This window comes from Mytilus trossulus, chromosome 5, assembly GCF_036588685.1.
Source record: "Mytilus trossulus isolate FHL-02 chromosome 5, PNRI_Mtr1.1.1.hap1, whole genome shotgun sequence".
Classification (NCBI taxonomy): domain Eukaryota; kingdom Metazoa; phylum Mollusca; class Bivalvia; order Mytilida; family Mytilidae; genus Mytilus; species Mytilus trossulus.
In genome coordinates this window covers 45702009-45720367 of record NC_086377.1, presented here as the reverse complement: position 1 = coordinate 45720367, position 18359 = coordinate 45702009, and the positions used below count along the sequence as shown (strand labels likewise).

The 18359-nt window shown below is 33.5% G+C and overlaps 1 protein-coding gene and 3 non-coding genes across 4 annotated transcripts in view; 3 read left to right on the top strand and 1 right to left on the bottom strand.

The window, feature by feature from the left end:
* Nucleotides 1-436: 436 nt before the first annotated feature.
* Nucleotides 437-507, top strand: Trnag-gcc (transfer RNA glycine (anticodon GCC)). Its single transcript has one exon. It is a non-coding gene; the product is annotated as a tRNA-Gly (tRNA).
* A 1354-nt stretch (nt 508-1861) lies between these two features.
* On the top strand, nt 1862-1932 carry Trnag-gcc (transfer RNA glycine (anticodon GCC)). The gene has a single exon. It is a non-coding gene; the product is annotated as a tRNA-Gly (tRNA).
* Nucleotides 1933-3286: 1354 nt separating this feature from the next.
* Nucleotides 3287-3357, top strand: Trnag-gcc (transfer RNA glycine (anticodon GCC)). Its single transcript has one exon. It is a non-coding gene; the product is annotated as a tRNA-Gly (tRNA).
* Nucleotides 3358-9175: 5818 nt separating this feature from the next.
* LOC134718887 (fasciclin-1-like) overlaps nt 9176-18359 on the bottom strand; it is a 35918-nt gene continuing 26734 nt past the window's right edge. Inside the window, exons 12-13 of the mRNA XM_063581724.1 lie at nt 16818-16935; nt 9176-14611 (exon numbers count right to left, since the gene is read on the bottom strand). Of these exons, the coding sequence (XP_063437794.1) occupies nt 14403-14611; nt 16818-16935 (327 nt within the window). The 3' untranslated portion in view covers nt 9176-14402. The remainder of the gene's footprint in view (nt 14612-16817; nt 16936-18359) is intronic.

The following is an 18359-nucleotide window of genomic DNA, read 5'->3' as shown; positions in this document are numbered from 1 at the left end:
TGAAAATTAGCATGTACCATATGTCGACTTTACCGAGTTCAAGTTGTCTGTCATGGAAACCACAACAGAAATTGTGTCAAATTACAGAACTTTTCGTTTTGCGATTAGGTCTTCTTTGAAAGACTTGAGGTTACTTATCCCTCCCCCTTTAAGATCACGATTATTTTTTTGTTTTAACTACGCGGGTTTAAGCTTATATATATATCTAAGTTTCAAATTATACAGCGTTTTTCTGGTCACTATATTTCAACCTCGAGCTGAGATTATGCTGCAGCTGAACAAATGGGATCTACATTATCGCCGATTTCCTCTTTTCACATTTATTTGTGCCGGGTTTCTACCGACAATTTCAGTATCATATTAACATGCATTTATACCATACATATCAGGTAACATGTGTCCTTATATGATCAAGTTTAACATGAGGTAGTCATAAGCATCGGTGGTTCAGTGGTAGAATGCTCGCCTGCCACGCGGGCGGCCCGGGTTCGATTCCCGGCCGATGCATTTCTTTTTTGCCTCATTCAAGGTTTTCAATTGATAAGAGGACAGTGGAATTCGCGACACATAATCATATCATCCACGTATATATAGTGGGCATTGCTGTAAAAACAAATTCATTTGATGACATAATTTCAAATGTAACGCGTCTCCTCTCTTTACGTAGAGGTCAATCTTGAATAAGATACAAATAAATTGTTGAGAACGCGCTTTATACGTGTGCCAGGAGTGAAAGGCTCCGGTGCGACCATTTTTAGCAATTGAGTGGAATCGTAGAGAGTGGCAAACACAGGGAATTACGTTATCGTATCTAACTTATATCCCGAGGGGATAATGTCATAACAACTGACTAAATGACAAGAAATGCATAAAACATCAACATGACTCTTAAACATAGAGTCATTATTTGCTAAAGTACATTCTTTTGCAGGTGTGATGGTAACCCATCTCATTCAGTCAGTCAGTCTCATGTAAAGACATAATCATCAGCGACAGATGCAAACTGCAAGATAACATACGAACGTTGCGAGAAACAATTGCAATGAATTCGCTCTGAGGAGTATGTCGAATCCTGCATATCTTTTTCGTGACTTTTTACATTTGTCTCCTCCAATCACAAAAAATTAAAGCTCCGATGCCGGGAATCGAACCCGGGCCGTCTGGGTGAAAACCAGAAATCCTAACCACTAGACCACATCGGACTTAGTATAACTTGCTTAATTTAAGCTATATATAAAAGAGTCCTTACCGAGCCTAATACATTTATGATTGTGTCAACATATGATAACTGTGATTCAGCTGACAGCATGAAAGGAGAGTATTCAAAGCTCACAAAACTATACCAGTCGGTAAATATTAGATGCAGAAACGTACAATTGGTAAAGGGCAAAGTTATGCATTTAGCTTATAATTACATATGGAGTATGAAAATTAGCATGTACCATATGTCGACTTTACCGAGTTCAAGTTGTCTGTCATGGAAACCACAACAGAAATTGTGTCAAATTACAGAACTTTTCGTTTTGCGATTAGGTCTTCTTTGAAAGACTTGAGGTTACTTATCCCTCCCCCTTTAAGATCACGATTATTTTTTTGTTTTAACTACGCGGGTTTAAGCTTATATATATATCTAAGTTTCAAATTATACAGCGTTTTTCTGGTCACTATATTTCAACCTCGAGCTGAGATTATGCTGCAGCTGAACAAATGGGATCTACATTATCGCCGATTTCCTCTTTTCACATTTATTTGTGCCGGGTTTCTACCGACAATTTCAGTATCATATTAACATGCATTTATACCATACATATCAGGTAACATGTGTCCTTATATGATCAAGTTTAACATGAGGTAGTCATAAGCATCGGTGGTTCAGTGGTAGAATGCTCGCCTGCCACGCGGGCGGCCCGGGTTCGATTCCCGGCCGATGCATTTCTTTTTTGCCTCATTCAAGGTTTTCAATTGATAAGAGGACAGTGGAATTCGCGACACATAATCATATCATCCACGTATATATAGTGGGCATTGCTGTAAAAACAAATTCATTTGATGACATAATTTCAAATGTAACGCGTCTCCTCTCTTTACGTAGAGGTCAATCTTGAATAAGATACAAATAAATTGTTGAGAACGCGCTTTATACGTGTGCCAGGAGTGAAAGGCTCCGGTGCGACCATTTTTAGCAATTGAGTGGAATCGTAGAGAGTGGCAAACACAGGGAATTACGTTATCGTATCTAACTTATATCCCGAGGGGATAATGTCATAACAACTGACTAAATGACAAGAAATGCATAAAACATCAACATGACTCTTAAACATAGAGTCATTATTTGCTAAAGTACATTCTTTTGCAGGTGTGATGGTAACCCATCTCATTCAGTCAGTCAGTCTCATGTAAAGACATAATCATCAGCGACAGATGCAAACTGCAAGATAACATACGAACGTTGCGAGAAACAATTGCAATGAATTCGCTCTGAGGAGTATGTCGAATCCTGCATATCTTTTTCGTGACTTTTTACATTTGTCTCCTCCAATCACAAAAAATTAAAGCTCCGATGCCGGGAATCGAACCCGGGCCGTCTGGGTGAAAACCAGAAATCCTAACCACTAGACCACATCGGACTTAGTATAACTTGCTTAATTTAAGCTATATATAAAAGAGTCCTTACCGAGCCTAATACATTTATGATTGTGTCAACATATGATAACTGTGATTCAGCTGACAGCATGAAAGGAGAGTATTCAAAGCTCACAAAACTATACCAGTCGGTAAATATTAGATGCAGAAACGTACAATTGGTAAAGGGCAAAGTTATGCATTTAGCTTATAATTACATATGGAGTATGAAAATTAGCATGTACCATATGTCGACTTTACCGAGTTCAAGTTGTCTGTCATGGAAACCACAACAGAAATTGTGTCAAATTACAGAACTTTTCGTTTTGCGATTAGGTCTTCTTTGAAAGACTTGAGGTTACTTATCCCTCCCCCTTTAAGATCACGATTATTTTTTTGTTTTAACTACGCGGGTTTAAGCTTATATATATATCTAAGTTTCAAATTATACAGCGTTTTTCTGGTCACTATATTTCAACCTCGAGCTGAGATTATGCTGCAGCTGAACAAATGGGATCTACATTATCGCCGATTTCCTCTTTTCACATTTATTTGTGCCGGGTTTCTACCGACAATTTCAGTATCATATTAACATGCATTTATACCATACATATCAGGTAACATGTGTCCTTATATGATCAAGTTTAACATGAGGTAGTCATAAGCATCGGTGGTTCAGTGGTAGAATGCTCGCCTGCCACGCGGGCGGCCCGGGTTCGATTCCCGGCCGATGCATTTCTTTTTTGCCTCATTCAAGGTTTTCAATTGATAAGAGGACAGTGGAATTCGCGACACATAATCATATCATCCACGTATATATAGTGGGCATTGCTGTAAAAACAAATTCATTTGATGACATAATTTCAAATGTAACGCGTCTCCTCTCTTTACGTAGAGGTCAATCTTGAATAAGATACAAATAAATTGTTGAGAACGCGCTTTATACGTGTGCCAGGAGTGAAAGGCTCCGGTGCGACCATTTTTAGCAATTGAGTGGAATCGTAGAGAGTGGCAAACACAGGGAATTACGTTATCGTATCTAACTTATATCCCGAGGGGATAATGTCATAACAACTGACTAAATGACAAGAAATGCATAAAACATCAACATGACTCTTAAACATAGAGTCATTATTTGCTAAAGTACATTCTTTTGCAGGTGTGATGGTAACCCATCTCATTCAGTCAGTCAGTCTCATGTAAAGACATAATCATCAGCGACAGATGCAAACTGCAAGATAACATACGAACGTTGCGAGAAACAATTGCAATGAATTCGCTCTGAGGAGTATGTCGAATCCTGCATATCTTTTTCGTGACTTTTTACATTTGTCTCCTCCAATCACAAAAAATTAAAACTCATGGCTCGAATTAAGCTTTCCAATATAATTAGAATTAAAACCTTGCTTTCTAACTGATCTACTCGTGTACCGGACCAGCAACTTTCTTCGTTTAATCAGAAAATCTCCACTGCCTTTATACACATACATGTTGTATGCTTGGAGTCCCCGCCCGAAAAGAAAGAAGTAGTCTAACTCCAAGATACTATATTCCTGTATCACGTGATTTTTACCACGTGGAGCTTAAATTAGAATAAATACCGAATACGTAAAGTGAAACTACAATTCAAAACATAAAGTTCCGGAAGGCACATATAGGAAAAAGAAATTTTTATTTGGCAAATGGGTGCCAGGGTTTATCTCTCTGTGTTCAAAAATATACCTAAAATATTGATCACTGCACCTTGTCTGTTCTATGAATTATTACCCTGCTCTTTTCCTTCCAGTTTGATTTTTAATTCAAGTAAAAACATCACGTTTTTTTTATGTATGTAAGTGGAAATGCGGGAGGGGGGATAGAATTTTTCATATTTTTCTCATCAACAGTTTAAAAAGTCAAAATCATGATATAAAGTTCAAGAGCATGAAAACACACGGGGGCTTGAAACAGGGATCTTTTTGTTTTGTAAGTATTGTATTATATCCGCCTCTAGTTATCCTATACTGTATGAGTCAAAAGCCCGACAACACTCGTGAAAGGTGCGTTCGACTCTAACCTGTAGCATATTTTTATTGTTGTACATCAATTTGGAGCCCAAGAGATCCTGTCAATTGATCCGACCAGGACTAAATACAACTATAAAGCCGAGAAGACGGAACCTGAGACATGTAAGTAAGGAGTAGAACTAGTGTCTTCATGAAAGTTCGGCGTGCATAATTATGAACAATGACAATTCTGAATAATATATTTGGTGTATTTTATTTCTAACATCAGTGACATTCGATAGATTAATGCATATAGCATTTTATCCGAGGGCAAGTGCATATAATAACATCAAAATCATTTAATGTATACTGTGGTGTATGTGATTTTGTAATAGAACATATTAGTCGTGACTGTCCCTCTGGTATCTTCCGTCCCTCCTTTTTAGCTGTTTATTTGTTTGTCTGTATTATGCCTGCCCCATGTTAAAGGATCACGATACATTATGAATGTTAGGATTAAGGAGTACAACAGTCCGAGTTGCATTAATCCATCAAGGATTTGTATAGTAGTCCATAGCTCGTTATTAAGATCGTAATCAACGACAGATTATAGAAATTGCCTGCAAGGTATTCAGCATTTGCCACACCAATTGACAATACTCGGGTTAATCCGGTGACCTCTTTTTAACTCGGCAAACAACGGGAGAATCTGATGTCCTATTTCCAACTCGGCATACAGGTGGTGAATCAATTGTCTTTTATCCGATCGGCAATCCTCGTGTTAATTATGTGCTCCCCTTCCAATCGACAACCCTCAGGTGAATCCGTGCACTCATTCCAACATGGCACACATCTGGTGGCACACATCTGGTACCCTCTTTTCAACTAGGCAAACCGCGAGTGAATCTGATGCTCTGTGCCAAATTAACCAACAGTGGGTGAATCCGACAGGTCCTCTTTCCATTATGCAAACTAAGGTAAATCCGGTGAACGCTTTCTATAGGGAGGAACGGACCCTTTTGAAGTAACTGTTACATAGTTCAAATCTTATAGTAGTCAGTAGTAAAAAAGCACCCCAAAGTTATCACAAAATTATTGAACTGGTATTTTCCAGCGATTATCTATTTTACAGTCTGATTTCAGGTATCTCTACTTTGAAAGAATGAAGACCATAGGCGGATCCGGGAGGGGGGGGGGGGGTGCTCGACCCCCCTCCCCTCCCGCCCTTTTTGGGGCAACATTTCGTTGAGTATATAGAGAATCACTGAAGCATGATTGGCATCCCTTACAAAACATTCTGGATCCGCCACGGAGAACGAAATCTACAATAACCGTAATAAAAATTTAAACATATAGAAACACAATTTACTAGTAAATCTAAAATCTTTTTTTTTTATAACAATCGATCTAGTGACGAAGTTGTCACAAGGAAGCTATTAAACCAAGAATTCCAAGTGGTGAAGTTGAAATCATCCCTCCGTAAATTTTACGGACGCCATCACGAGTTAAATAACCGTTTCACAGATGGTATCGGATATGTTCTTTATCATATGTCGTAACTACAATACACTTCCTTTTCACGAATGTGACCTACCGAATTAAGACTATTTACCGGATGTGTTATTACATAAGCAGCACGACGGGTGCCACATGTGGAGCAGGATATGCGAACCATTCCGAAGCACATGAAATCAACCCCATATTTTTGGAAGGGTTCGTGTTGCTTAGTCTTTAATTTTCTATGTTGTGTCATGAGTACCATTATTTTTCTATTTGTCTTTTTTTCATTTTTAGTCATGGTGTTGTCAGTTTATTTTCAATCTATGAGTTTGACTATCCCTCTGGTCTCTTTCGGCCCTTATTTTTTTCATTCAAATCTGTATATGATTACCAAAAGTCTTAAATATTATATCAGAAATAATCTGCTTTTAGAAGAATAACTAATATAAGCAAAACTTCACTTGTCAAAGATATATTACATGTATGTCCTCAGGCAAAGACAAAGTCTGTACATAGAACATGAATAATTGTGTATCAAATGTTGTAATAACGGGTTTATGAATCTTTAATGGGTTTACAATATCGTATCAATTGTCATAAAATTCAGGTTGTAAGTGACAATGATGTATTAGTTGTATTTTGTCTTTAAAGAAAATGAAACTTTGACCTCTAATTATTTAAACGTGGCAGACCTGTTAATTTTATATGTTTTGTCATAAGATTATATGTTTATTTAACAGTTACTATTGTCCTGAAAAAAGGGAATGGAATATGACTACAAATAGTCTCACTCACTTTTCTGTTCAACATTTTAGTTAATATAAAGTTGTACCTTGTACATTTTTAAAATTTTGAAACATGGTGTATTGTGATCCTCTTATGAGGGTTTAAATAGTGGTCCTTCAATTATGCATTCTTTAATTTTTTAAGTCTTTTTCTCTATACTTCATACATTTTGCTCATTATTCTTTACTCTGTAAATCACTTCGAGAGAATCGAGACCCTCAGGCGTAATTGTATTGTGATTTTCTTATTTCCTTACCAATTTATACAGTTTTTATCAGCATGTCAGTAAATATTGCTTATATTAACAACATATGAGAGATTGATTGCTTCTCTGCCTAAATCTATATTAAGTATTAACCAACTGTTTCATAATTGGTTGATCAATAATGTAGTACACATTGTTATGGTCCATGTAACACTTAATTCAAAATTAAGAAGAAGAAAAAAATAATAACATTTTTTGAATTTAAAAATCTTAAATATTAAGGGGAATTTCAATGATTTAAATTATAATTAACAAATTCAGAATTATATTTTATAACTTTGAACAGAAATTTAAAAAAACACTAAATTTGAAACTTTTTAAGTGATCTTAAGGATTACACTGACACATTTCATCTTGTATATAAGTAATGTAAACAATTTGTTTTTAAATCCAAAAATCCTTCAAAGAACTGTTGACACAAGCTGTTTCTCTTTAACATAATCTGACTAAATAAATAATAATGTATGATTAATTATTATAAATTCAATTATTTGTTTTGGTATAATTTCTAAGCAAATTGTTATTTTCCATCTTCATGCATCCACATTGAAATTGAATATATGAGAAAAAAAATCTGTTACAGGCTGTATAAATATACCATTCGACCACTAGAGCATATCATTAGAATTTTTTATTATTACATTTCAAAGTGGGGATTTCTGAGACATGCAAGTCAAATAAAAAAGCGGGTTCCAAAAACATATGTCCACATAGCTAAGCATAAATGAGAAACAAAATAAAAAAGGGGGATCCTAACCCAAAACACCCCCTGGATTTGCCACTGTCGCATGCATATACATGTACAATCATATAAATTCTGTAAACATCAAGAGTCCCTTGTTCTCACTTTTTGATTTTTATGCCCCACCCACGATAGTAGCATTATGTTTTCTGGTCTGTACGTCTGTTAGAGTTAAAAGGTTAAAGTTTTTGGTCAAGGTAGTTTTTGATGAAGTTGAAGTCCAATCAACTTGAAACCGTTAGTACACATGTTCCTATATGATATGATCTAGCTTTCTTATCTTAATGCCAAGTAAGAGTTTTCACCCCAATTTCATTCTTGTTTAACGTAGGAAATTGTGAATCTTTTCTTCATCAGAACTTTGTTTAACTGAAATATAATATTTAACGGTATATAACACCTACATGTGCACCAGCTGTTTTAATCAAATACTTTAAGTAGAGAAAAATTAAGCTTCTCAGTTTGTCAAAATGCAATTTATTGAACAAACGTGTATATACTGAGAGCGTAGTACTGAAATTCAGAAAAAAAGTCCTTTTTAATGCGAATAATTAGAATGGGCGAGTATCTAAACAATAGCTCACATTCTAATATCTTATAGACCGATCTGTTTATTCCTGCAAAAGTTTGCATGCAATAATTTCTAAATTTACAGACTATACAATGTACATCCATCTGAGACCAGAATATCTATCTGCTTCCCATATTCATCCGTTTAATACAGATTTAGACAAAATTCCAGTTTTCTTTTGAGTCCAACTACGTGTATCTCGAAATATTTGACTGGTCTGGCTGATATGGAGATAACGAGAGTCAACTGTAGAATTTAAAATGCATTAATTGTGTCTTATAATTAACCTACTGTAAACCAACTTATTTTCACGGATACTTTATTTTGCGTTTGGCCCTTTCTTATCCATTTCGCAGCGACTTAATTTCCCAATTCTCAAATTTATCTGATTTAGTTAAGTAAGGAAAAATCCAAGTTTAACTTATTCACAACAATTTATATACACAAATTTTTTTCTACTCTCGAAAAAACATGAAAAAAATAAATTGCTCATGAAAATTATTTGGTGTGCAGTATAAGAGAGTAATCCAAGAGAATGATGAATAAAACTTAAAACGGGTATACCAATAAGCTCCGTTTCCAATATATATATGCATGACTTTTTTGCATGTGTTCTAGTTTGTATTTTTAGAGATATTTTGTCATATGTGCAATCAAAGGGAAATAACTCCAGCTCATCTTGTCAATAGAAATAAAAAACTGAATTAGATATTTATTCATTTATTTTCTCTTGATAATATAAAGACATCTTAAAAAGTAAAATTAAAGAGTCAAAAATTAAGTGTATAAAAAAAATGACAATATCTTATATATATATACATATGTATAGCATAGAATTAAATATAAAAAATGACATATATTTCATTTCACTATTATGGGTATTTTGTCTTTTCTCATGTCAATCAAGGAAACCTTAAAAAAAAGTTAATGAATATTCATTTTATTGCCTTGGTAATAGTATATTTTTCAAAGTGTTTGCTTAGAATAAAAAAATTGCTTTAAAACTATTTGTTATAACTATGACATTATTAGTATTCACAAAAATAGAACATTTCCTCAGACCTAATAAATTTATTAATGGATTAATGGATTGATGCAGTCTTATACTGTAGGGTTTGGATGGGATTAAATGATTAAAGAATAAAACCCTTAAAAACTGAAGATAAGAGAATAATGGGCAAATAAAATGAAGATTAGAGAAATGTGTGGTCTAATTTTTTGAAGATTAGAGAAAAAAGGGATGAAAATTAAATGTTTACAGAATAACAGACCCCTATCCAGACCCTCGTTCCTTTTTTAAATGAATACTTCTAATTATAGTATACATAATCAAAGCCTTTTAATACAATGAAATTAATTAAAAGTTATTTGTGTGTATCCATGACTACAGAAATGAAAACATATATATAGTTAGTACAAATAGTTCGTGATATTAAATATCACATTTCATTAAAACATAAATTATAAATAGAATTAAAAACACCATTGACTATTCTATATAAAATGTATATACAATTTTAATATTTACAAGTATAAAATAGAATAAATTCATTTTAGGAATGATTAAAAAGTATCAGCTGGCATACATATTGAGCGAATAGCAAGGAATGCATGGAAAATAAGTTAAAAACAAGAATGTGTCCATAGTACAATGATGCCCCATCCATACTATCATTTTCCATGTTTAGCGGATTGTGAAATTGGGGGAAAATCTCTAATTTGGCATTAAAATTAGATTCTAATCATAAGGAATGTGTGTGATTATTTTCAAGTTGATTAGACTTTAACTTCATCAAAAACTACCTCAACCAAAAACTTAAACCATGTCAGAAAATAAAGACCGAAAATCTATACATTATGGACTTATCTCTAAAATGTATGTAACTAACACTAAAAAAGTATTGTGGCGATAAATTGTACAATATTACTGATTACATGCTTAGCTTCAGGTGCAAATATAACAGACATGAGTAGAAAGTAAAGATAATGCCATAATGAAAAATACTGATTTGTATTTAAAACATTTTCTTTTACAAACACAGACCCAGGCTTTGATGTTGATGGAATTAGCTCTTGGGAATAAGGATTAAGAAGACCATATTGTGACATAACAAAATTGGTTGTAATTTTCCTTAGAATTAAAGTACAGTGTTTTTTAAGGGAGCTGTGCAATAAATGTGCTCACCCTGAATCTTCATTTGGTTCTAAGATAAAATCTTATCAGAAAGGGGATTTACATACAAAAAAAATATTTAATCCCTAAAAAAATTAACAGAGTGTTTGTGTGTTTTAAAAATCTTCTCAATCAATAAACAAAATTATATGTATGTTCCAGACCGTACGAGTATTTGAACGGTCGGACCGTACGAGTATACTCATACGGGCTAGTACGAGCTGGACCATACAGGTATTTAGACTGTATGGGTATATTTTAGACAAACATTATCAACAAACTTTTATTGAGTTTTACAAATTAACATTTAATAATTAATTACAATTAGATAAATAAAGTAAACAAGTGAACATTTAATTGAATTGAATAGTTCAGAAATTAATTGTCTATCGAAATCCTGTTTTGGCACTCTCAGCCCGGGTGACACTTGCTGCCACAAGGAACGTCTGATTTCTTACATTTGCATGTCTTTGTCAGGCATGTTCCTTTACATTTGCATCTCTTACTTGCAAGAGAAAAACTGGCTTGTTTTGCTGCGGCATGCAAGGAAATTCCGTCTGTACTCCAATGTTCAGTTGATCAAGGCGAATTGCTTCTCCTTAACATATTGTCGGAATCTCGTTGAATCACTTTTCCCATTTATCAAAACACTTCTAATTCTCTCAGTTTTTTCACAAGTGAACAGCTGGTTTGACAGTTTTTCCAGTAAAGTTTCTAAATATTCTAAAAACTTTTCTTCCCACATTTGGTTTACTTCTAAATAAACTTATAACTTCAATTTAGTGAGCAATATTCAATTTCGTGTACATGTATTTCTGACATGCTAAATACATGAGATTAACAGATTAAATTAACGCGACTTTTTTGAATAATTAAAATATTATGTTTTTATTCCAATTACTATTTCAGATTTTATATTAATTCGAGATTTCAGTTATGTTGACCTGTAATATACATTCGTTTCTAAGGAACTTGATCTACTTAAAATCAGTCCCGTACGCGTACGGTCCAAATACTCATACGGTCTGGAACATGTATATATTCCAGTAATCTTATGTACACAATATTTACATTTATATTTACAAACAAGTATCAATGTATATTATGTTTTGTATATAAATAATAATTTCTTTAATGGCTTAATGTCCAGACTTAATTTTAAGTTGTTTTTAATGCTTTTCATGCAAATATTTGAAAATGGTATGGATTTTTCTACTTTGAACCAATCAATTCAAAAACACAATTTTAAATTGCTCACTATAACCATCATAACAAGCAATGGAAAAAAATAAATGCATTACCAAAATGGAGACGCAACTTATTTGTACTGCTTTAGTTCAAAAAACAAAAATTGACTTTCAACAAAAATATTTCAAACAGTAAAACAAGTTGAATCATGAAATAAGCCAACATGAAAATCATCATATAAACATTAACAATCACAGTTTTGATATGGCACACTGCATGTGAATAGTCATAAAACTTTCAAATTTTACATGAGTCATTTGGTTAAAAAATTTGTAATCAATTATTGTACTACAAGTCTAAATATCAGACCAAAAAATCTAGAATATATAATTAATTTCAAAAATTATTTTATGAATATTTTCACATCCATTAAAAAGCCAAACAATTATCAATAAAATCCATTTCCCCCGACATATTATCATTAAGATGTACTACCACAGCAAATATTTTCCCTTCAAAACCATTTACAACAAGTAAATTTTATAGACAAATCCTGCTTGATCCTACATATTTACATGAAATAAAGATATTAAAGTATTTATACACAGAATATGGCTCAACTTCAATATGTACACTTTGGTATCATATATTTTTGTAACAATTTAATATACAAAGCTCTGAGGAAGACAACATAAACATGATTAGAGTGATGTATTGCACATTTAAGGTGGTACCTAACACTACAAGGAGATAACTCTGTAAAATCACCTAAACGTTTTAATGACATTGTGTTTTTAAGGGAATATTAAGCTTCTCAATGATCAAAATTAATGTCAAACTGTTATATAACCAGTGTAATTTTCCTGATGAAATGCTTGGTTCAACTTTTTTTAAATTTTAATATTTTTGTCAAAGGGTCAAAGTAAATACTTTGTAAAAATTTTATGAATATTAAACGAGCCAAATTAATTTTAGTGAAAGTGTTGGGTACCACCTTAACTTCTTAGTTTTAAACAGTGTATTATGGTTGTATTCAACACAGCTTTTATCTAATAACAACTGCATGTAAATATTAACTAGTTGTGTAAATTCAGAAATATTTGCAAGCAATTACAAGTGCAGAATTACTTAATGCAAATTTAAGAACTGCGGTATAAAATGCAAGTTATTTTTGCCACACACCTATTATATCACAATTTTCACAATAATATATTGCAAAAAATCTTAATTAAACAGTAAAGTTTTAGCGGAATGGTTTCAAGTCAATATAAAAAACCACAAGAACAGACTTTTGTTCACAAAAGTAGATCATCTAATATGATGAGTTCTCTGTAAGCCTAACAAAATGAATATCCACAAACAAAATACATTTATCGAAAGGATTGGACTTTAGTCCACACAAAAATTTAAACTAGCAACTGGAATGGCTTATAGTCCACACAAAAAGTACATCTATCTTCAGGAGTGGAATGTAGCCCATAAAAACAGTACAACTAAAGACAGTAATGGAATGTAGCCCATAAAAACAGTACAACTAAAGACAGTAATTGAATGTAGCCCATAAAAACAGTACAACTAAAGACAGTAATGGACTGTAGTCCTTAAACAGCACAACTAAAGACAGTAATGGAATGTAGCCCATAAAAACAGTACAACTAAAGACAGTAATGGACTGTAGTCCTTAAACAGCACAACTAAAGACAGTAATGGAATGTAGCCCATAAAAACAGTACAACTAAAGACATTAATGGAATGTAGCCCATAAAAACAGTACAACTAAAGACAGTAATGGAATGTAGCCCATAAAAACAGTACAACTAAAGACAGTAATGGACTGTAGTCCTTAAACAGTACAACTAAAGACAGTAATGGACTGTAGTCCTTAAACAGTACAACTAAAGACATTAATGGAATGTAGCCCATAAAAACAGTACAACTAAAGACAGTAATTGACTGTAGTCCTTAAACAGTACAACTAAAGACATTAATGGACTGTAGTCCATAAAAAGTACAACTAAAGACAGTATTGGACTGTAGTCCTTAAACAGTACAACTAAAGACATTAATGGACTGTAGTCCTTAAACAGTACAACTAAAGACATTAATGGACTGTAGTCCTTAAACAGTACAACTAAAGACATTAATGGACTGTAGCCCATAAAAACAGTACAACTAAAGACAGTAATGGACTGTAGTCCTTAAACAGTACAACTAAAGACATTAATGGACTGTAGTCCTTAAACAGTACAACTAAAGACATTAATGGACTGTAGCCCATAAAAACAGTACAACTAAAGACAGTAATGGACTGTAGTCCTTAAACAGTACAAATAAAGACATTAATGGACTGTAGTCCATAAAAACAGTACAACTAAAGACAGTAATGGACTGTAGTCCTTAAACAGTACAAATAAAGACATTAATGGACTGTAGTCCATAAAAACAGTACAACTAAAGACAGTAATGGACTGTAGTCCTTAAACAGTACAACTAAAGACATTAATGGACTGTAGTCCATAAAAAGTACAACTAAAGACAGTATTGGACTGTAGTCCCAGCATCAAATACAACTATCTTCTGAAATGGAATGTCGTCCATAAAAACAGTAGAACAAGTAACATAATTGGACTGTAGTAAACATGGGTAGCCCCAGAGGACAGTAGACTGAGGTCGTCTGGTACATACAGTATAGTGTCTATAATATGGACGATGCCATTAGTAGCACCGTTGTCCATGTGGATCACTCTAGCTGCTGCTGCCTGGTAATACAGGGTAACAACTGAAAAATATAAAGCAATATTACTAACAAAATTTCCGAATTTTCAGAATTCAGAATTCTATATCATAGTTAATAGTATTCTGGGAGGGACTTTTGTAATAGGATTTTTTATGGTCATAATATGCACAGCTATGGTGTAAACTTGGAAAATAACTTTAATGTATTTCTAGCTTAGCTTTCATAAAATGTAAATTATACTGTCACACAATTGAGTTTACTTAGCAACATGTAGCAGAGCTATACAAAAGGATACATAAAATTCCATTTTAGTAAATTTTCTGAGAGAGGGGGGAAATCAGATATCCACACAGAAATAACCCAAATTAAAAGAAATAAATAAATAGGCAACAAAATAAAGATTTGAGAAAAATGGTGTGCCTACTAACTAAAAGTTTACAGAGTAAGGCCACTTTTTTTTTATTAGTTGGTTTATGGGATTCTTCTTAAAAAAGGAAGGGTAGGAGGTCGAAAAAAAAAATAAAAATAAAAACAATGAAAAAATTTAGGGTAGGAGGTCGAAAAATAAATAAAAATAAAAATTGGAATTAATACTGTTTTTTTTAACCAAAAATGGAGAGAAACAAACAATGACATTACTCTATATAATAGTAATATAATCGCTGGAGTATATACACTCAAAAATGAGTCCACTCCTTGACGGGAAGATAGATAGATAGATATGATAGAGTTATGCATTTTGTACTAAACATGTATGCAGATCGTTTCGTAATTTGGTATCATGATTCTTGCTGTTTTAATTTAAATTTAAAGTGTTACAAGGAGTCCAATGTCAATGTAGATTGATGAAAGCATGTCCCTGATGAAAGGGAAGTGTCTTTACCAATTGCATTTCTCTTTGTTCTGTGTATTTATTTATCAAATTTAGATCAGGGAGTGACAAAATTCCTCATAACAAAATACAATCTTATTGAGGAAATACCATATGCGCTCTGCATGTCATATGCCTTCATATGTGGTACATGAAAACATGTCCTTCTTAGGCTTTTTATGTTATTTTACACTGCTATTAATAAAGTATTAGCTTACATCTCGAAGTGTTCTGTGATTGTCCCTTTTTATAAATGTCGAAGTGATTTTAATTGTCAGGCATTCTATTACAGTAATACATGTTCTGATTTTGTGTTGGGATCTTGTTCACCATATCCCATCTCTGTTCCATTAAATCTTAATGGGTACGGTGGGATGGTATTTAGGTATTTTTATAATAAGGCCAATTTTATAGGACACCCATCCCTGGCAGCAAGTTAAAAGATTCTTCACTTAAGTGACGTCTGGCAAGGCTATTTGTAACAAATCTTGGATGCCAGAAAGCCTTGCCAGACGTCATAATTATTTGGACTAATACCTCATATATGTAATGACAAATGGAGCTCAATCCTCAAGAAACTAAAACAACCCCTTTCGACAGGTTTCAGACTTTCTGATCAACACTTGAACCAAAGTTTACCCGCCATCAACCTCCCTGACTGTCTAAAACAGGGTTTCAAGTTAGCGGTTGTTCGACCTTTTAAACCAAACTTCCCAAACCATCTCAAAAATAATTTTCATTTTTATTATTCATGACTGCGATGTTTATTTTGTTCAACCGTTAGATTTACACCGAAAATCTCCAAGGCAACAATATTAAAATGGTATCTGGTCCTCCATTTCAACTTCTGAAGCAAGGTTGTTGGCTCTCCGAACTTTCCCGAAGTCCTGGGTGTAAGTAACATTGATTGCCGAGTTTATGAGCTTCGGTCCTTGCTTGGAAGTTGCCTCCATTTTCAACTGGTTCCTTTTCACCGCATTAAATCACGATGAAACCTTGACTGAACAGGGAACCGCCTTTCAACTGGTTCCTTTTCACCACATTAGATCATCATGAAACGTTGACTGAACAGGGAAACGCACAGGATTTCCGAATTCACTCAGAGGGTATTCCGACTGGAAGAGAAAAACCGATCTTTTTTAATCATGTTTTTATTTTTATTTGTACTTCTTCAAACAGAAAAAGGTCGGTGGAATTAAAAAAAATCTTCAAAATCGTTTTTATTTTTATTTCAAAATCGTGAAAAACAGGGTCGGCGGATCCGTAAACCAACTAATAAAAAAAAAGTGGCCTAATGGGGAAATCATTATTGAAAATAACATTAAATTCAGAAATGATGGGACCCCATCCAGGCCCTTATCTATACTTTCTACTTACATCTATCATTAGATTTTGAGATACGAATTGATTCACCATGTATATTATAGTAATTATAGTTGGTATTTGCTAGCGTCTCTAATTCTATCTTTTGTCGAAACATCAGTCTTGTTAATATCTAAAAAAAAAAGATACAATCTTTATAGAAATACATATTGATTGATTGTTGTTTTAATGCCACTGTAAGCCCCTCATTTTGTCTATTATGTGGCGGTCACTTTTTATGGGTGGAAGAAGCAGGAGTGCCAGGAGAAAACCAGAGACCATCGATAGAAAAACTGACAATCCTAGTCAATTAATATTGAGAGTCAATGCACCCACACAAGCGGGGTTCAAACTCACAAACCCAGTATCAATTGGCTAGTGATATCAGTTGTAGAACTACTTGGACCAAGTAATGGCCACAAAGCCTCCACTTTGAATATAGAGGTGTGGTTAATCATTTATTTTCTCCTTTTATTTTTTTTAAAACTAGTATAAATACTGCAAGTGAAGCTCACTAACCTATATCCCTGCACCTTGAAAAAATCATACTTTGATAGAGAAACCAGCAGAAAACTTGAAGATTACTGGGTAGCTTCAAATATTTTTATTCTTTTTTTTGGGGGTTCATGCTTATATATTGGTGAGTTTTGGATGTGTCTATGGGCCACTCGATATCTCTCGGCCGGAAGTCAGAATAAAATTCTCGGAACGTCTCGAAAGTTATCGGTAATTTATACAGGTTGTTATCTAACGTGACGGTACCCAAATTGCACCTATTTTGACAGTTTTTTCACCTACGTTTTTTTATGATCAGGAAAAAAATGTCCATACTGTGTTTATTTTGTAGCCCTATCCTTCTTTGTCATATAGGTACACCAATTTAATTTTTAGTCCATATTGAGTCAATAAAAAATGGGTTTGAATCAACCTCCAAACTATCCATGATTCTGTAATTGCATCCATGCTTAAATTTACATCATCAAAAGTCTAATAACCGAGCTTTTGTTTAATTTTTTCAAATATTTTGAACAATTGGATATTTTTCCATGCTTACTATTCATATTTTACGAAATGGATACTTATAATATATTGTATTTGCCAATTTTAAAAAGATGACGTTTTGATGAAGTCGCATGGTGACGTTTTCATACATTTTGTTTTTTTCAGTAAACAGTCCATCTGTTGATAAATACTGTGAACGTTTTGTGTATAACTAAATATGTTTACCTATGTTGAAAGACGGGCATAGTATCAAATCATAAAAAAATACAACTTGTTTAGTCTCTAGGAAATCTTGTAAGATTTTTATTGCTATTTTTTTCTAAATAGGTGCAATTTGGGTACTCGGTGCAATTTGGGTACCCTTACGTTACGTCTTTGATATGGTCATTTGATGGCCCTTGACGACGCAATTATATTTGTTTTAAAACGACCACTGTACACCGTTTGTATCTGGGTCAATTACAACGTTGTATTGTCTGTTGTCTTGATAACATGTAAACTAATTATGTTTGAAGATTTAACCACGGGAATCACTGTGTATTTCATCAAAGCCTT